At 42.4% G+C, this 22,357-nt stretch overlaps 1 protein-coding gene across 1 annotated transcript in view; it reads right to left on the bottom strand.

The window, feature by feature from the left end:
* LOC139476997 (nose resistant to fluoxetine protein 6-like) overlaps positions 1–22,357 on the bottom strand; it is a 33,757-nt gene that overhangs the window by 4,894 nt on the left and 6,506 nt on the right. The window contains exons 2-13 of the mRNA XM_071259556.1: positions 21,079–21,225; positions 19,003–19,187; positions 17,358–17,430; positions 13,410–13,500; positions 12,710–12,939; positions 11,711–11,878; positions 9,987–10,083; positions 8,515–8,607; positions 7,826–7,988; positions 4,886–4,965; positions 3,851–3,976; positions 478–598 (exon numbers count right to left, since the gene is read on the bottom strand). Coding sequence (XP_071115657.1) covers positions 478–598; positions 3,851–3,976; positions 4,886–4,965; positions 7,826–7,988; positions 8,515–8,607; positions 9,987–10,083; positions 11,711–11,878; positions 12,710–12,939; positions 13,410–13,500; positions 17,358–17,430; positions 19,003–19,187; positions 21,079–21,225 — 1,574 coding nt within the window. The remainder of the gene's footprint in view (positions 1–477; positions 599–3,850; positions 3,977–4,885; positions 4,966–7,825; positions 7,989–8,514; positions 8,608–9,986; positions 10,084–11,710; positions 11,879–12,709; positions 12,940–13,409; positions 13,501–17,357; positions 17,431–19,002; positions 19,188–21,078; positions 21,226–22,357) is intronic.

Genomic DNA, 22,357 nt, shown 5'->3' with positions numbered 1-22,357 from the left:
TCTATATAAATTCCTAGGGATTTCATTAATACAACCTCTGTTAATATTGTAACATATGAATGTTTCTCCCCGGAAATTTATTTTACTTTTGAACAGAATGTAATGAAATGTAAAATCAAATGATAAATGTTTTCTTATTCCCATGGATCGAAATTCAACCTTCATATCTGTAGCCCAGTGAGTTTACCACTAGGCTACAGAGGTCTTCACCAACCCATGCTTGCTGTAAAAAGCGACTATGCTTGTCTTAAGAGGCGACTAACGTGGTCAGTCTCGTTGACTTGGTTGATGCATGACATCGTATCCCAATTGCATGGATCAATGCTCATGATGTCACTCACTGGATTGTCTGGTTCAGACTCAGTTATTTACAGACTGCTGTCATAGAGCTGGAATATTGCTGAGAGCGGCGTTAAACAACAAACAAACAAACAAACAAACAATGCTTGGTGCTGAGTCACAGATGAAAATTCTCACCCTGTTCATCCTAATCCTGCACTTAGTTGTGTAGAGGATGTAGCCAGCAACGAGGCCGATGATGTAGGGTCCCATCCGACACCAGGGCTTAAAGTAGTACTTTGTCGAAAAGTTCACAGCCCTGCAAGAATGGATAGTTAACTGTCTTTGTGATCATTACTCAAACCGAATGTACTTTTCAAACAAGCCACACAACATAACACTGATTTCAATGTACACATTTTTAAATGATTACACTATTTGTAGTACTCAGGGATGAGTGAGTGAGTGAGTTGTGTTTAACGTCCCTTTTAACAGTATTCCAGTCAAATCACGGCGTGTCAGCTTAATGTGGGAGGAAAGCCTGAAGTGATGCAGGTCTCAGACGTTTACCACTTCGGTGAAACCCACAGGCACGGGCATGGTGCTGACAAACCTAGAAACATAATCGGGGCGAACAGGGATTCGAACCCACAACCATAGGCTCCTGGCGTGCCCAAGGGACGCAACTCTGCACAGCTAATTGCGGTGCTTTATACGACTGGGCCACCCATGCCCCCTACTCAGGGATGAAACAGGTGAGTGAATGCTGTTTTGTGTCACAGTTTGCAATTATTCAAGAGACCTGAGACCAGTGGTTGATAGCATGAGGATTGATTCCTGACATTCGGCCCATAGTCTGCCGATACATAGTCTCTAGTGTCAGTAAACATGGAAGACAGGGGACTACACACTGGACACACATCCTGCTGGCATCACAACATGAAGACAGGGGACTACACACTGGACACACATCCTGCTGGCATCACAACATGGAGACAGGGGACTACACACTGGACACACATCCTGCTGGCATCACAACATGGAGACAGGGGACTACACACTGGACACACATCCTGCTGGCATCACAACATGAAGACAGGGGACTACACACTGGACACACATCCTGCTGGCATCACAACATGGAGACAGGGGACTACACACTGGACACACATCCTACTGGCATCACAACATGGAGACAGGGGACAACATGGAGACAGGGGACTACACACTGGACACACATCCTGCTGGCATCACAACATGGAGACAGGGGACTACACACTGGACACACATCCTGCTGGCATCACAACATGGAGACAGGGGACTACACACTGGACACACATCCTACTGGCATCACAACATGGAGACGGGACTACACACTGGACACACATCCTGCTGGCATCACAACATGGAGACAGGGGACTACACACTGGACACACATCCTGCTGGCATCACAACATGGAGACAGGCATGGAAGACAGGAGACTACACACTGGACACACATCCTGCTGGCATCACAACATGGAGACAGGCATGGAAGACAGGAGACTACACACTGGACACTCATCCTACTGGCATCACAACACGGAGACAGGCATGGAAGACAGGAGACTACACACTGGACACACATCCTGCTGGCATCACAACATGGAGACAGGCATGGAAGACAGGAGACTACACACTGGACACACATCCTACTGGCATCACAACATGGAGACAGGCATGGAAGACAGGAGACTACACACTGGACACACATCCTGCTGGCATCACAACATGGAGACAGGGGACTACACACTGGACACACATCCTGCTGGCATCACAACATGGAGACAGGCATGGAAGACAGGAGACTACACACTGGACACACATCCTGCTGGCATCACAACATGGAGACAGGCATGGAAGACAGGAGACTACACACTGGACACACATCCTGCTGGCATCACAACATGGAGACAGGGGACTACACACTGGACACACATCCTGCTGGCATCACAACATGGAGACAGGGGACTACACACTGGACACACATCCTGCTGGCATCACAACATGGAGACAGGCATGGAAGACAGGAGACTACACACTGGACACACATCCTGCTGGCATCACAACATGGAGACAGGCATGGAAGACAGGAGACTACACACTGGACACACATCCTGCTGGCATCACAACATGGAGACAGGGGACTACACACTGGACACACATCCTGCTGGCATCACAACATGGAGACAGGGGACTACACACTGGACACACATCCTGCTGGCATCACAACATGGAGACAGGCATGGAAGACAGGAGACTACACACTGGACACACATCCTGCTGGCATCACAACATGGAGACAGGCATGGAAGACAGGAGACTACACACTGGACACACATCCTGCTGGCATCACAACATGGAGACAGGGGACTACACACTGGACACACATCCTGCTGGCATCACAACATGGAGACAGGGGACTACACACTGGACACACATCCTGCTGGCATCACAACATGGAGACAGGCATGGAAGACAGGAGACTACACACTGGACACACATCCTGCTGGCATCACAACATGGAGACAGGCATGGAAGACAGGAGACTACACACTGGACACACATCCTGCTGGCATCACAACATGGAGACAGGGGACTACACACTGGACACACATCCTGCTGGCATCACAACATGGAGACAGGGGACTACACACTGGACACACATCCTGCTGGCATCACAACATGGAGACAGGCATGGAAGACAGGAGACTACACACTGGACACACATCCTGCTGGCATCACAACATGGAGACAGGCATGGAAGACAGGAGACTACACACTGGACACACATCCTGCTGGCATCACAACATGGAGACAGGCATGGAAGACAGGAGACTACACACTGGACACACATCCTACTGGCATCACAACATGGAGACAGGGGACTACACAATGGACACACATCCTGCTGGCATCACAACATGGAGACAGGGGACTACACAATGGACACACATCCTGCTGGCATCACAACATGGAGACAGGAGACTACACACTGGACACACATCCAACTGGCATCACAACATGGAGACAGGGGACTACACACTGGACACACATCCTACTGGCATCACAACATGGAGACAGGGGACTACACAATGGACACACATCCTGCTGGCATCACAACATGGAGACAGGGGACTACACAATGGACACACATCCTGCTGGCATCACAACATGGAGACAGGGGACTACACACTGGGCATGCAATCTGCTTGCAGTTGCACATCGAGAGACAAGCAGGCGTTATTTAAAAATTATTCTCCAAAAAAATCAAAACAGGAGACAAACATGGCACTGGGTATGTAATACTCTAAGTAGCGACCATTTTGGTGGCCACATGCGACTTAAATCATTAAAAGGAACATAACTGGTGACAATATCTGTTTAAGATATCTGTTGGCTCCCATAAACTTAGGTTTGGCTCCTATAACATTCATGTTAGGATCCCCTTGGCTCCCTAACCAAACAACAAATTTGTTTTGTCATCAGCCAAGGATCGCCATGGTTTCAATGACGGCTGTTTTCTACTTGCCCTGGGTTTCCCCCCAAGATGTCGCTGATACTGGCGGGGAGGGAGTAGTAGCTTGCCACCACCCCCGTCGTGATGAAGGTGGCGAGGAGGAACACGCCGGCTGCTGCAGCACCAAGCACTCTGGAGCTGCAACATCACATCACATCACATCACATCATCAATCATTGTCTGTTTGTTTGTTGTTTAACACCGCACTCAGCAATATTCCAGCTGTATGACGGCGGTCTGTAAATAATCGAGTCTGGGCCAGACAATCCAGTGATTGACATCATGCGCATCGATCCACGCAATTGGGATATGATAACATGGATCAACCAAGTCAGCGAGTCTGACCACCCATCCTGTTAGTTGCCTCTAGCATAATCGCCTTTTACGGTAAACATCACACTACACCACACAGGGGTAAAGACCATGGTCTTTACCCATAATCTTTACCCATGGTCTTTACCCATGATCTTGACCCCGGGTCTTTACCCACAATCTTGACCCATGATCTTTACCCACAATCTTTACCCACGGTCTTTACCCATGGTTTTTAACCACGATCTTTACCCATGGTCTTTACTCATGATCTTTATCCATGGTCTTTACCCACAGTCTTTACCCATGGTCTCTACCCACGATCTTTACCCTCGGTGTTTACCCACGATCTTTACCCATTATCTTTAACCATGGTCTTAACCCATGGTCTTAACCCATAGTCTTTACCCATGGTCTTTACCCATGGTCTTTACCCATGGTCTTTACCTGTGGTCTTTACCAATCGTCTTTACCCACGATCTTTACCCATTATCTTTACCCATGGTGTTTACCGGTTGTCTTTACCCACAATCTTTACCCACGATCTTTACCAATGGTCTTTACCCATGGTCTTTACCCATGGCCAGGAGACAGACATCTCTCAGAAATGCAGTGCTGCATCAATAAGAATTGGTAATTCCGTATAACTCTTGCATGTTACAGACTCAGCAAAAGACCGAAAAGACAGGTTCGGTCTGTTAGAAAACCTTTCGTCAGCCAGATGATTTTACTCACAAATATAAGGGCACAAATATCAGAGGACTGAGAATGTAGAACTGCATGTCGTTTGCTAGGTACCACGCCCATCCCATACACTGAAAATAGGAGACAATGTTTTTGATAACAATCTATTTTTTTCTGGGTGTATCCAACAAAATATTTATTTACAGAACACCATCAAACAATCAATTTATCTTCTCTTCTATGACACAAAAAGTGATGTCTGGTTATTTTGATTTTCATTTTATTTCCACCACCTTTGAAAGAAATTGGGCATATTTCTGAAGAAACTACTCATTGTAAACAGTCAGGTGGTCAGACAGATGGACAGACAATGAACAGATGGATTGACAGACAATGAACATACAGATGGACAATGAACAGTCAGATCGACAAACAGATGGACAGACGACAGACAATGGACAGATGGATTGACAGACAATGAACAGACAGATGGACAATGAACAGTCAGATCGACAAACAGATGGACAGACGACAGACAATGAACAGATGGACAATGAACAATCAGATGGACAAACAGATGGACAGACGACAGACAATGGATAGACAGGTGGACAATGAACAATCAGGTGGACAGACAGATAGGGAGACAATGAACAGACAGGTGGACAGACAATGAACAGACAGGTGGACAATGAAGAGTCAGGTGGACAGATAAACAGACAATGAATGGACAGGTGGACAATGAACAGTCAGGTGGAGAGACAATGTACAGACAGATGGACAGACAGATGGACAGACAATGAACAGACAGGTGGACAGACAATGAACAGACAGGTGGACAATAAAGAGTCAGGTGGACAGATAGACAGACAATGAATGGACAGGTGGACAATGAACAGTCAGGTGGAGAGACAATGTACAGACAGATGGACAGACAGATGGAGAGACAATGAACAGACAGGTGGACAGACAGATGGAGAGACAATGAACATGCAGGTAGACAATGAACAGTCAGGTGGACAGACAGATGAAGAGACAATGAAAACACATGTGGACAGACAATGAACAGACAGGTGAAGAGAAAATGAACAGTCAGGTGGACAGACAGATGGACCGACAAAGAATGGACAGGTGGACAATGAACAGTCTGACAGATGGACAGACAATGAATGAACAGGTGGACAGACCATGAAGGGACAGATGGACAGACAATGAACAGACAGATGAAGAGACAATGAACGGACAAGTGGACAGACAATGAACAGGCAGGTGGACAATGAACAGTCAGGTGGACAGACAGATGAAGAGACAATGAAAACACATGTGGACAGACAATGAACAGACAGATGAGCAGACAATGAACAGTCAGGTGGACAGACAGATGGACCGACAAAGAATGGACAGGTGGACAATGAACAGTCAGACAGATGGACAGACAATGAATGAACAGGTGGAGAGACCATGAAGGGACAGATGGACAGACAATGAACAGACAGATGAAGAGACAATGAACGGACAAGTGGACAGACAATGAACAGGCAGGTGGACAATGAACAGTCAGGTGGACAGACAGATGAAGAGACAATGAAAACACATGTGGACAGACAATGAACAGACAGATGAAGAGAAAATGAACAGTCAGGTGGACAGACAGATGGACCGACAAAGAATGGACAGGTGGACAATGAACAGTCTGACAGATGGACAGACAATGAATGAACAGGTGGACAGACCATGAAGGGACAGATGGACAGACAATGAACAGACAGATGAAGAGACAATGAACGGACAAGTGGACAGACAATGAACAGGCAGGTGGACAATGAACAGTCAGGTGGACAGACAGATGGAGAGACAATGAAAACACATGTGGACAGACAATGAACAGACAGATGAGCAGACAATGAACAGTCAGGTGGACAGACAGATGGACCGACAAAGAATGGACAGGTGGACAATGAACAGTCAGACAGATGGACAGACAATGAATGAACAGGTGGACAGACCATGAAGGGACAGATGGACAGACAATGAACAGGCAGGTGGACAATGAACAGTCAGGTGGACAGACAGGTGGAGAGACAATGAAAACACATGTGGACAGACAATGAACAGACAGATGAGCAGACAATGAACAGTCAGGTGGACAGACAGATGGACCGACAAAGAATGGACAGGTGGACAATGAACAGTCAGACAGATGGACAGACAATGAATGAACAGGTGGACAGACCATGAAGGGACAGATGGGCAGACAATGAACAGACAGATGAAGAGACAATGAACGGACAAGTGGACAGACAATGAACAGGCAGGTGGACAATGAACAGTCAGGTGGACAGACAGATGGAGAGACAATGAAAACACATGTGGACAGACAATGAACAGACAGATGAGCAGACAATGAACAGTCAGGTGGACAGACAGATGGACCGACAAAGAATGGACAGGTGGACAATGAACAGTCAGACAGATGGACAGACAATGAATGAACAGGTGGACAGACCATGAAGGGACAGATGGACAGACAATGAACAGACAGATGAAGAGACAATGAACGGACAAGTGGACAGACAATGAACCAGCAGGTGGACAATGAACAGTCAGGTGGACAGACAGATGGAGTGACAGATGGACAGACAATGAACAGACAGATTGACAGACAATGGATAGACAGGTGGACAATGGACAGTCATTTGGACATTGGCCAGATAGAACGACAATGGACAGACCGATTGTCCATGGACAGGCAGATTGACTGACAGATGACAATGGACAGATGACAACGGACAACCATTGTCACAGCAAACTTAGACCTCAGTGCAGCTGAACTGAATGAAGATCAAACACATTAATAAATATCTACATCATTTGTGGATCTTGTCAAAATACTTCAGAATTCATTTGAGCAAAAAGATAAAAGAAACGCTTTTAAATATATAAAATCAAATGCTACTTTCCTGTTTTTGATGCTTTACATGAGAAGCTCACCTGATTGTCGGCTCTGATAATGTTCTGCAGGTAAAGCATGTTCACCCAGAAGTTGCTCTTGCATACATGGTCGGGAGTCGTCTGGGGGAAGTACGGCCCACTCCCCCAGTACTTGAATAGCACAACATACACCATCATGAACAGCATGTAGGGCGGCGTCAGCCTGAAACAGTTGGACGCATACCGTGATTTATACACTTTCATGTTTCCACAGGTTTAAATATTTTTGCTTATCAATTTTAATTATCAGTTTTAAGTTTTTCAAGCATTTAATCAAATTTCGTGACACATTTTGATTTCAGTTCATGACAAAGTGGGGGCGGTCGGGTACCTTAGTGGTTGTAGCGTTAGCTCATCATGGTGAAGACCCGGGTTAGAGTCCCGATATGGGTTCAATGTGTGAAGCCCATTTCTGTTGCCCCTGCCATGACATTGCTGGGTTATTGCTAAAAGCAGCGTAAAATCAAACTCACTCACTCACTCATGACTGAGTGATATAAGCGTGTCTCACATGCCTATTAGTTTATGTTAGTTCATTGTCAAACAAACGAAGGCAAAGATTCCAATGCTGTTAGAAACTTAAATTGTGCCTGGTCTGTTTCAGATATAAATAAAATTATGAAGATCCGCAAAATGTCTCCAAGCCACCCCTAAAAAACCCCAGAAAGAACAGAAGATGACAGCCTCACCTCCAGTATCTGTGGAAGTAGAACATGAACCAGTTGATACGACCTTCACCTTTCTGCAGCTCCTTCAGTGCTAGGTACGCCACTAGCAGCCCACTGAAACACAGCAGGGTTCCCTGCATTGCGGTCATGTGGCAAACACATCTGCGTTCCGTTACAATTTCATGATCTACAGAGACTATTAGAGTCCTTTTGAAAGTAAAATGTCTGAGCAGTGGATTTTGATTATGGCTGCCATAGCCACCATATTGAATATTGCATTTGAACTTTCAGTCAGGTGAGCTAAACTTTCAGTTCATGAATGAAATACGCAATTTTAAGTTGGGAGGTCGCCTGGTCATTGGGGTCACTAGGGTCACTAGGGTCACTGGGGTCTGGGTCAGGGTCACTGGGTCTGGGTCATTAGGGTCTGGGTCAGGGTCAGGGTCACTGGGTCATTAGGGTCTGGGTCAGGGTCACAGGTCACTAGGGTCACTGGGTCTGGGTCAGGGTCACTAGTCCTGGGTCACTGGGTCTGGGTCAGGGTCACTAGGTCTGGGTCACTGGGGTCACTGAGTCTGGGTCACTAGGGTCTGGGTCAGGATCACTAGGGTCACTAGGGTCACTGGTGTCACTGGGTCATTGGGGGCACTGGGTCTGAGTCAGGGTCACTGGGTCTGGGTCACTAGGGTCTGGGTCAGGGTCACTACGGTCACTGGGGTCACCGGGATCACTGGGTATAGTGTCGGTAGCCACAACAATCCTACTTAGAATGGAAGTCAGGAACAGGAACTATATCAGATCCCTACAGCAATTAATGATATTGCTTACCAGATCTTGGGACATCACCAAATTGTGAACCTGAGTCAGCCTTAAAACAATGGTCAAATGTCTTTTTATCTTTTTCTAATTTCCTTTCCTTCATGTCAGTGAGTTTGTTAACCATCAAAGGCCTTCGACAGCAAAACATAAGTGAATGGGTTGAACTCTGTCGTATATATTATTTATTCTACTTTTGGTTTTTATATGGTACTGATCAGAATCCAAAAAGCTGTTAGACCTTTTTTTGCGTTGGTTTATGGATTAAACAAAAAATTCAGATTGGTGGGAGGAAAAAATAAAAATACATTCTGACATGACAAAGAAAAGCAGTTACTCCCCCTCACTGTCAACACTGCATTGTCATGTAGATAAAGTGTTAAAGTGTTTCCTTCTTGGGTCTGGATGACAATGTCATCTCTGTATTGCAAGATTCCAGAAATATAGATTTTTAGTTTAATATAAAGTTTTTCTAGACTGTAGGGATAAGAATATTTTTTCAGTTGCTTGCCATTTCTTTACTTTTATGACAAGCAAATTTCTACATTTTAAACAAATAAAAGTTTCACTGACATTTTAAGTTCACAACAAAATTTCGACGAAAGTGATATGGAGTCATTATTCTCATGGATGCAATGAAGCCAGTGTGTGGGTCAAGTTGGACTGAAGATACAAACCTCAGAAGGAAAAACGTATCCACGGAGAAGGTGGCGTTATCGATGGCATCGAATGTCCAGCGACTCACCAGGTTAGGTAACTCTGTTACAACATTTCCTGGAATAAACAAAATGAAAGCATGAACTTTATCAATCTCATCCTCATCTTCATCATCAAGTCACAATGGGATTCTGTTGTCCTCATCAATTGAAATAGAATCACGAATATCGCGATGATACAAAGCTTAAAAAGAAAGTTTCGATACATAGATAGCTGTGTGTGGTAATACTTATTAAGTGATAACAAGCCACTCCAGCTATAAGGAATAGCCTGTGGAGTAATGACAAACACTGCAAGTGAGCTTATCAAGAAATATCACTTTACTGGCGATAAACATCATGACTAAATTTCGACCACATGGTTACAAGACCCGTGAAGATTCCGGGGTAGAATAGGTCTTCAGCAACCCTTGCTTGACGTAAAAGGCGACTATGCTTGTTGCAAAAGGCAACTAACGGGATCCGGTGGTCAGGCTCGCTGACTTGGTTGATGCATGTCATCGATCCCAATTGCGTGGATCAATGTTCATGGTGTCAATCACTGGATTGTCTGGTCCAGACTTGATTATTTAATCTAAGCATGTTTTGTTTATTTAAAGTATTAATTGTTTTTTGTTAAGCATGTTTATCTCTGCAGACGTTGTAATATGCAGCTACTACTTGCCGACTCATCTCGCATCAAAACACGGGCTGTGTCCTCCCGGGCAGATGACCACGGAGTACTCTGATCACTGTGTCGGATTAACGAGACTGATCATTGAGTCATTTCGGTAATTCGTTGCAAATTAAGTGTGTAGAGTCGGAGTGCGAGACTGTCGGATGAGCGGGTCTAAATAGCACTGACTTAATCAGTTCCCATCATTAGTGTCAGATAAAGCCGAGTGTCAGATAAAGCCGAGTGTCGGATTAACGAGACTTGACTGTATGTGACCAATGTTTGGCTGACAAATGCAAACTGTTTCCTGAAATATGTTAATTTCATTTTATTTATCTGCACCACCCCTTTTCATTCAATCTCATTAAAATCAGATCTTAGTTTTTGCTACCGCTAAACAAAGATCTGAGGACATCCCATTACGGGTCACGTCAGAACGACCTTCCATGAATTTTGACCAACTAATGAAATGACTGACAAGAAATCGACATTGGCCAATCAGAAGGCAGCTTTCTCGAGCTTTACAACACTAGTTTCAAACTGGCGACTATGCTTCGAAATATATTTTGACGTATTCTCGATTAAAAAGTTTAAAACTGATAAGAGGAACATATGCTGGAATGGCTTATAGATAGCCTAGATTGTATGGATATAATCATTAAACCCGTAACTGTCATTCAGAATACCCCATGTTAAATATATTGTGGTTACATGATTAGAAAACACATTTCGACTGTCACTTTCATGATCTGGTAAGCGACACTCTGATTGGTTGGTTGGATAAAAGGTCATTCTGACGTGACCCGTAATTGGATGTCCTCAGATCTTTGTTTAGCGATAGCGAGAACTAAGATCTGATTATAATGAGATTGCTTTTCATTCTAATCGTGGTCTGGAGGTAAATAATTTGTCATAATAGTGTACGTTGGCCTCATACCAAATGAAAACATATTTAATAAATGTCAACTTTGATCATGATAGTTCAAGTTTTGTGACTGTGACATTCTGTTGAAGTGTAAAGAGTACGTACTGAATGTTGTAAGCCCGAAGAAGTAGGTGTGTCCGAGGATGACCCACGACATGCTGATGAAGCGTATCCCGTGCACTGCGCGCAGGCTGTCGGAGGATTGCTTTGTGCTGAGCAGCTTGCTCCCATTGGTGTAGACAGAGAAGGCCAGAAGCATCTTGCCACCAACACCTGCCACACAATATCTCATTGTTGTAGACAGAGAATGCCAGAAGCATCTTGCCACCAACACCTACCACACAATATCTCACTGGTGTAGACAGAGAAGGCCAGAAGCATCTTGCCACCAACACCTGCCACACAATATCTCACTGGTGTAGACAGAGAATGCTTAAGAAAAACATCTTGCCACCAACACACAATCCACCTGTCACCAACCAATCACAAAACACCATCCACCAGTGACAGCCAATCAGAAATCACTATCTGCCATCACCAACCAATCACAAAACACCATCCACCATCGACAGCCAATCAGAAATCACTATCCGCCATCACCAACCAATCACAAAACACCATCTGACATGACCAACCAATCACAAAACACCATCCACCATGACTAACTAATCACAAAACACCATCACCAACCAATCACAAGACACCATCCACCATCGACAGCAAAACCAGAAATCACTATCTGCCATCACCAACCAATCACAAAACACCATCCACCAACCAATCACAAAACACCATCCACCAACCAATCACAAAACACCTTCCACCATAAAAAAACAATCACATTACACCATCCACCATCACCAACCAATCACAAAAAACCATCTACCCATCACCAACCAATCACAAAACACCATCCACCATCACCAACCAATCACAAAAAACCATCTACCCATCACCAACTAATCATGAAAACACCATCCACCATCACCAACCAATCACAAAACACCATCCACCATCACCAACCAATCACAAAACACCATCCACCATCACCAACCAATCACAAATCACCATCTACCCATTACCAACTAATCACAAAACACGCACCTGGACTGTAGGCCTCCTCTACCTGCCTGTTGAGGAGTTCACTGAGCAGCGGAGCCTGCTCCCCTGGTGACAAGCTGTCGTCCGACCGTCCCATGAGATCAGAGCCGTATTTACTGTTGCTCGACACAGGGACCTCCAGTTTCTCAGCTTTCCACTTGGGCATCTGGATGTAGACGATGTCGAACACCGTTCCAGCCAACAGGAGGAGAGCGAAAACACTCAGCACAACTCTGTAAAACACAGATTAAAAAAACATCATTCTAAGAGATCCTTTTGTATCTTTTATCTGTTACCATGGTTACAGGGACATACTTACATGACAACTGAGGCTGTAGAGTCGATGGGCACCTCTCTCTCCTGGCAGATGACGGAGCTTACTGTCAAGTTACCATGGTTACAGGGACATACTTACATGACAACTGAGGCTGCAGAGTCGATGGGTACCTCTCTCTCCTGGCAGATGACGGAGCTTACTGTCAAGTTACCATGGTTACAGGGACATACTTACATGACATCTGAGGCTGCAGAGTCGATGGGTACCTCTCTCTCCTGGCAGATGACGGAGCTTACTGTCAAGTTACCATGGTTACAGGGACATACTTACATGACAACTGAGGCTGCAGAGTCGATGGGTAACTCTCTCTCCTGGCAGATGACTGAGCTTACTGTCAAGTTACTATGGTTACAGGGACATACTTACATGACAACTGAGGCTGCAGAGTCGATGGGTAACTCTCTCTTCTGGCAGATGACGGAGCTTACTGTCAAGTTTGGGCTTATTTCTGTTAGGACTGAAACATTTACAAACATTTACAAACATTTACAAACATTTATCAAACATTTATGACATCTTTTAAACGTAAGTGATAATTACTTTTCAAAGCAAGAAAAACATATTATGAACCTTTTTGCTGGACAACATACTGCTGTTTTGATTATGTGTTTATCAACAAATGTTTTTTTTACATGAAAGTAACATATGGATTTCTCCCATTACCTTACAGAGTGGGGTAGCCTAGTGGTTAAAGTGTTTGCTCTTCACCCCGAAGACCTGGGTTTGATTCCCTACATGGGTACAATGTGTGAAGCCCATTTCTGGTGTCCCTCCCACACACACCCTGATATGACTGGAGTATTGTTAAAAGCTGGGTAAAACTATACACACTCACTCAACACCTCTTACTTCACACAACAAAAGAATAAAATTGAAATATTACAATTTGTTGTTTGACTCAGCAATATTCCAGCTATATGGCAGCGATCTGTAACTCACTCAATTCTGGACCAAACAATCCAGTGATTGACATCATGAGCACTGATCCCTCCACACAACAGAAACATATGGTGTCATGCTTCAGCCAAGTCACTAACTGACCACCCAATCCATTATGTCGCCTCTTGCGACAAGCATTGGTTGCTGGGGACCTATCCCGAATCTCCAAGAGTTCTTTCGAATACGTTTGGAAACAAAGCAGTGGTATTTATCATGTCAACGTAGATATAATCCACCAGCTAATCGAGAATGACTGGTGTGATTCCAGTCTAAAGTTCTGACATCTATAAAGCAACAGAATCATAAACAAAGAGCAAAGTTCATAAAGATATCAAGAAAATATTTGTATTCAGAAAGTTGTCAATAATGTAGCTCACAAGCTTCTCACAGTGGATGCCAGATAGACATATGTTTGTTTGTTTGTTTGTTTGTTAGCAATATTCCAGCTATATGACGGCAGTCTGTAAATAATCGAGTCTGGACCAGACAATCCAGTGACTGACATTATGAGCATCAATCCACACAATTGGGATACGATGACATGCATCAACCAAGTCAGCGAGCCTGACCACCCGATCCCGTTAGTCGCCTCTTACAACAAGCATAGTTGCCTCTTACGGCAAGCATGGGTTGCTGAAGACCTATTCTACCCCGGATCTTCACGGGTCAGATAGACATATGTAATTTCCTTCAGTGAGAGGTTGATGTGTACAGCAGTCAACATAAACAATCATAGAAAATTTCTTATTGATGACATGTATGACTGCACTTATGCACTTAGCTTCAATTTGTTTCTAACACTTCTTCATCTATTCTACGGCTGTGTCTTTGCGTAGTAATGCCAACTGGTCGTTGTTTACAAAGCCTAATGTCGGTAAGTGTAATAAAAATTATTGACACATTGAGCAGTATTACAGAGGCGGGTAAACATGTAATTCTGAGATGAAGATTGTGTTAATAGTGCGATTTAAATTTACATTATGTTTGGTCTATCATCGTGAAATGCTCGGTAGTTTATTTGAGTTACGTTGTAAGAATGCAAAAAAATTTGGGTACAATCTGTTTTTAACAACTAGAAAATGTTTGTAAATATGTACATGGTTAACGAGAAAAATGTTTGCAAATACATACATAGTTTACAACTAGAAAAATGTTTATTAATACGTACATGACTAACCAGAAATATATTTGAAAGCAATTACATAGTTAACAATGACAAAAAATATCAACAATATACATGTTCTATATTATATGCCCTGTATAAACAAGATCAAGATATATAGTCAGCATAAACAAGATATATACTAAGTATCAACTAGATGTATAGTCAGTATCAAAAAGATATAGAGTCAGTATAAACAAGATGTATAGTCAGTATCAACAAGATGTATAGTCAGTATCAACAAGATGTATAGTCAGTATCAACAAGATGTATACCCAGTATCAACAAGATGTATAGTCAGTATAAACAAGATGTATAGTCAGTATCAACAAGATATATACTCAGTATAAACAAGATGTATAGTCAGTATCAACAAGATGTATACTCAGTATAAACAAGATGTATAGTCAGTATCAACAAGATGTATAGTCAGTATCAACAAGATGTATAGTCAGTATCAACAAGATATATAGTCAGTATCAACAAGATAAATAGTCAGTATAAACAAGATGCATAGTCAGTATAAACAAGATGTATAGTCAGTATCAACAAGATGTATAGTCAGTATCAACAAGATATATACTCAGTATAAACAAGATGTATAGTCAGTATCAACAAGATGTATAGTCAGTATCAACAAGATGTATAGTCTGTATCAACAAGATGTATAGTCAGTATCAACAAGATATATAGTCAGTATAAACAAGATGTATAGTCAGTATGAACAAGATGTATAGTCAGTATCAACAAGATATATAGTCAGTATGAACAAGATGTATAGTCAGTATAAACAAGATGTATAGTCAGTATCAACAAGATGTATAGTCAGTATAAACAAGATATATACTCAGTATAAACAAGATGTATAGTCAGTATCAACAAGATGTATAGTCAGTATAAACAAGATGTATGGTCAGTATCAACAAGATGTATAGTCAGTATCAACAAGATATATACTCAGTATAAATAAGATGTATAGTCAGTATCAACAAGATGTATAGTCAGTATCAACAAGATGTATAGTCAGTATAAACAAGATGTATAGTCAGTATCAACAAGATGTATAGTCAGTATAAACAAGATGTATAGTCAGTATCAACAAGATGTATAGTCAGTATAAACAAGATATATACTCAGTATAAACAAGATGTATAGTCAGTATAAACAAGATGTATAGTCAGTATCAACAAGATATATACTCAGTATAAACAAGATGTATAGTCTGTATCAACAAGATGTATAGTCAGTATCAACAAGATGTATAGTCAGTATAAACAAGATGTATGGTCAGTATCAACAAGATGTATAGTCTGTATCAACAAGATGTATAGTCAGTATCAACAAGATATATAGTCAGTATAAACAAGATGTATAGTCAGTATCAGCAAGATGTATAGTCAGTATCAACAAGATATATAGTCAGTATGAACAAGATGTATAGTCAGTATCAACAAGATATATACTCAGTATAAATAAGATGTATAGTCAGTATCAACAAGATGTATAGTCAGTATCAACAAGATGTATAGTCAGTATAAACAAGATGTATAGTCAGTATCAACAAGATATATACTCAGTATAAACAAGATGTATAGTCAGTATCAACAAGATGTATAGTCAGTATAAACAAGATGTATAGTCAGTATCAACAAGATATATACTCTGTATCAACAAGATGTATACTCTGTATCAACAAGATGTATAGTCAGTATCAACAAGATGTATAGTCAGTATAAACAAGATATATACTCAGTATAAACAGGATGTATAGTCAGTATAGACAAGACGTATAGTCAGTATCAACAAGATGTATAGTCAGTATCAACAAGATGTATAGTCAGTATAAACAAGATGTATAGTCAGTATAAAAAAGATATATACTCTGTATCAACAAGATATATACTCTGTATCAACAAGATGTATAGTCAGTATAAAGAAGATGTATAGTCAGTATAAACAAGATATATAGTCAGTATAAACAAGATATATACTTTGTATCAACAAGATGTATAGACAGTATAAACAAGATGTATAGTCAGTATAAACAAGATATATACTCTGTATCAACAAGATGTATAGTCAGTATATACAAGATATATACTCTGTATCAACAAGATGTATAGTCAGTATAAACAAGATATATACACTGTATCCACTAGATGTATAGTCAACAAGCTATATGCTTTGTATCAAGACATGAGGGTACAACCAACCTCCATTGAGTATCATCATGACGTCTCGGTTACTGCAGGTGTCGGGGAAACACGTTCCAAGCTGCACAAACAACTGAAAACACAAGCAGTAATCATGTCACACTTTCGAATGTCATCGCTAACAGACTTGTTGCTGTCCTTTATGTTGACTTGATCAAAATTAAAACAAACTGCAGCCCAATATGTGTCAGGGGTGATAGCTCCTGTAGAGCTAGAGGATGGTATGCACTGACTCACCTGTAGAGCTAGAGGACGGTATGCACTGACTCACCTGTAGAGCTAGAGGATGGTATGCACTGACCAACTCACCTGTAGAGCTAGAGGATGGTATGCACTGACCAACTCACCTGTAGAGCTAGAGGATGGTATGCACTGACCAACTCACCTGTAGAGCTAGAGGATGGTATGCACTGACCAACACACCTGTAGAGCTAGAGGATGGTATGCACTGACCAACTCACCTGTAGAGCTAGAGGATGGTATGCACTGACCAACTCACCTGTAGAGCTAGAGGATGGTATGCACTGACCAACTCACCTGTAGAGCTAGAGGAAGGTATGCACCGACTCACCTGTAGAGCTAGAGGATGGTATGCACCGACTCACCTGTGGAGCTAGAGTGAGTGAGTGAGTTGGGTTTAACGCCGCTTTTAACATTATTTCAGTCATATCACTGCTTGTCAGCTTAATGTGGGAGGAAAGCCTGAAGTAATGCAGGTCTCAGACGTTTACCACTTCGGTGAAACCCACGAGCACAGGTATGGTGCTGACAAACCTAGAAACATAATCGGGGCGAACCGGGCTTCGAACCCACAATCACAGCTTTCTGGCGTGCCCAAGGGACGCAACTCTGCAGAGCGAATCGCGCTGCTTTATACAACCGGGCCACCCATGCCCCCTAGTGGAGCTAGAGGATGGTATGCACCAACTCACCCGTGGAGCTAGAGGATGGTATGCACCGACTCACCTGTAGAGCTAGTGGATGGTATGCACCGACTCACCCGTGGAGCTAGAGGATGGTATGCACCGACTCACCTGTAGAGCTAGTGGATGGTATGCACCAACTCACCCGTGGAGCCGGGAATGGTATGCACCAACTCACCCGTGGAGCTAGAGGATGGTATGCACCAACTCACCTGTGGAGCTAGGGAATGGTATGCACCAACTCACCCGTGGAGCTAGAGGACGGTATGCACCAACTCATCCGTGGAGCTAGGGAATGGTATGCACCAACCTACCTGTGGAGCTAGAGGACGGTATGCACCAACTCACCTGTGGAGCTAGGGAATGGTATGCACCAACTCACCTGTTGAGCTAGAGGACAGTATGCACAAACTCACTTGTGGAGCTAGAGGACGGTATGCACCAACTCACCCGTGGAGCTAGAGGATGGTATGCACAAACTCACCTGTGGAGCTAGAGGACGGTATGCACCAACTCACCTGTGGAGCTAGAGGACGGTATGCACAAAGTCACCTGTTGAGCTAGAGGACGGTATGCACCAACTCACCCTTGGAGCTAGAGGACAGTATGCACCAACTCATCTGTTGAGCTAGAGGACGGTATGCACCAACTCACCTGTGGAGCTAGTGGATGGTATGCACCAACTCACCCGTGGAGCTAGAGGAGGGTATGCACCGACTCACCTGTGGAGCTACAGGATGGGATGCCAGGCAGTACTGACTCCGGAATGGCTGTGTGACCATCGTCGTGTTGTCTGCCAGCACCTCCTCCACCGCGACGTCGGTGCCGATGCACTCATCATACGACCCGAGCCAGTGCAGTTGGTACTGCATCAAACCACTGCCGGGCTTCCCAAATGAGTCCAGGACTTGAAACAAACAAACAAACAAACCAGATATGAAGCCTCACAAACCAGAGACTTGTGTTTCCCTGAATTACCTACTCATGTCGCAAGTTTTATCAAACATGCGAGGCTCTAGAAAAATGAAGAAAACTGAAAAAATAACACAAGCGTCCTATGAGTAACTACCAGTAACTCAAGGATTCAAAATGTTTGTTTTTCTGATTTGTGGGTTAATTGAGTATTAGAACCAATCACAATAACTGTTAGGTTTCAAAGGTAAAGGTTTGCGGCAGTGGACACTCAACAACCACTGCAAATCTTAAAACACATTATGTTAGTCACTTTTGTACATTGTACAATACATAGTAATCTCTTTCTAAAAACTCGATGTCTAAGTGACATGACATCACTCGGGAATGTTATGACACGACATCACTCTGGAATGTTATGACATGACATCTATGACATCACTCGGGAATGTTATGACATCTATGACATCACACTGAAATGCTATGACACGATATCACTCGGAAATGTTATGACATGACATCTATGACATCACTCGGGAATGTTATGACATGACATCTATGACATCACTCAGGAATGTTATGACATGACATCTATGACATCACTGGGGAATGTTATGACATGACATCTATGACATCACTCGGAAATGTTATGACATGACATCTATCACATCACTCGGGAATGTTATGACATGACATCTATGACATCACTCGGAAATGTTATGACATGACATCTATGACATCACTCGGGAATGTTATGACATGACATCTATGACATCACTCAGGAATGTTATGACATGACATCTATGACATCACTGGGGAATGTTATGACATGACATCTATGACATCACTCGGAAATGTTATGACATGACATCTATGACATCACTCGGGAATGTTATGACATGACATCTATGACATCACTCGGAAATGTTATGACATGACATCTATGACATCACTCGGAAATGTTATGACATGACATCTATGACATCACTCGGGAATGTTATGACATGACATCTATGACATCACTCGGAAATGTTATGACATGACATCTATGACATCACTCGGGAATGTTATGACATGACATCTATGACATCACTTGGGAATGTTATGACATGACATCTATGACATCACTCGGGAATGTTATGACATGACATCTATGACATCACTCTGGAATGTTATGACATCTATGACATCACTTGGGAATGTTATGACACAACATCACTCGGAAATGTTATGACACAGCATCACTCGGGAATTTTATGACATCATGATGCAATGGACGACACCTCATGCTTTTATACATTAGTAACTGTTCAAAATAAATATAATTTTTGTTTTGAAAAATATGAAAAGAGAATAAGTGATCATGTGGTCATTGCACATGTATAGTTGCATGTCAAAATATTCATTAGTTTGAGACCTATGCCCCAGAAATCAAAACATGGTTACAAAATTAAATTTCAAAATTGCAGAACGCACCAGTTTAAGCTCATGAATAATGCATATGCCAAGTTTCATTGAAAAATGTTGAAAGGTTTTCAAGTTATGGCCAGGAAACAAAGCCTACCCTCATTTGAGACTAAGTCGAAATGGTTTCCATGGATACAAAAGAAAAGAAAAATTAGAAATATTTCAAAATAGCAAAAGGCACAAGTTAAGCCAAAACAGCAATGTATATCCAAAGTTTCGTTGAAACGAACCCTACCCTCGTTTGAGACAAAGTTGAAAATATTTCCATCGAAACATAAGAAAAGAAAACTTAGAGAAAATTGCAAAATAGCAAAAAGCACCAGTTTAGACAAAGTCAAAATTGTTTCTATAGAATTACCTTTATGAGCACCCTTGAAAAAGTGCACTAGAAAAAACTAGATATCTATCCCTGAACTCACACTGAAGGGCCCACTTGTCCTTGTCTATCAATCCCTCCACCAGAAGCGCCGTGTCGTTTGAACATTGTGGAGTGACCCCCACTGCGATCTCCGCGGACTTCTCCAGATAGCTAGCACCTGCCGCAACCACATCTTTCCATTTTATCCCTGGAACATCAACAATTTATATTCCCAACCATACAGCTGATATCAGTTATAGAGCCACATTTTAAATACAAAAACATCTGAAACTCCAAAGCAAGTCTACAATACTTTTGCAAGTCTAGTTTTCAGATTTTGAAAATGAAGACATTCTCTTACCTGGGACATTGTATTGAGACCAGATTATTGTTACAGCTACAGCTTCAAAACCAGATATTTTATTTTACTATGAACCAAAATAGTTCTTTCTAAATCATTTCACATGGAAAAACAATGTCTGAAGCAGGGCTGTGGCAGGTAGAAAAATATAGACTTAAGTATCCATTTGTCACGACCAGACTCGGAATCGGTTCCTGGTTCTTGCCGACTTCATGTAATACAATTCCCTTACAAACAGACCACATCTTGCTTGTATCCAATGCTTCCCAAGAAATGTATAAAAAAATTCCGTTGGCGATTTACGCAATTCTGAAATTGAATTGGTGTAAACTCCAACAGTACACGAAACATTTCGATATAAGACATGTCGACTAGCGCACAGAGCTCCAGATAAGCTTTTGGTGTTGTGGGTATTTGACCCATGCATTTTAAAATCACTGCGTATCAGCTATTCTATCTGGGTATTCAAATTTCTGTTACCCACTAGTTTTTACACATGTGGGTATTAAGTTAAATATTTAAAAACACTATTCATCTAGTCCCTGCAAACTGGTGTTGTGTGGGTTCGAGAGCTTTATAGGACTCATAAATACCACGATACTTCCACAAGAAAGTGTGATGGCAAATGATCATGATGTAACTGTCATCGTGGAGTTTGGCAAGGTTGACGGAATGCCCGTTAATAATTTCAAAATAAGTTGCTTTTTTGCCAATGGAATACGCAGGGTTACTTCACAATATTTTGAATATACGCACAAGTTTTATTTTTGTAGCGTATCTGTTATGTTCGTTGCGTATTTGATACGCTTGGAAATTATTTTACTGCATATTTCTGCATTTCTGATGCGTATTTTACTCAGATACGCAGCTTATCTGGATCTCTGGCGCATGCCGCTGAAATGTCAAAGTCCTAGCAAAACTAAGGGAGGCTACTCAGGACAAATAGTTCCAACAGAAGACGTACTCACACTGATAAAAC

The sequence above is a fragment of the Haliotis cracherodii genome, unplaced genomic scaffold (genome assembly GCF_022045235.1).
Source record: "Haliotis cracherodii isolate W230 unplaced genomic scaffold, xgHalCrac1.p SCAF_30, whole genome shotgun sequence".
Taxonomy (NCBI): domain Eukaryota; kingdom Metazoa; phylum Mollusca; class Gastropoda; order Lepetellida; family Haliotidae; genus Haliotis; species Haliotis cracherodii.
Note: the sequence above shows the minus strand (reverse complement) of the source record. Positions and strands in the feature narration are given on the sequence as shown.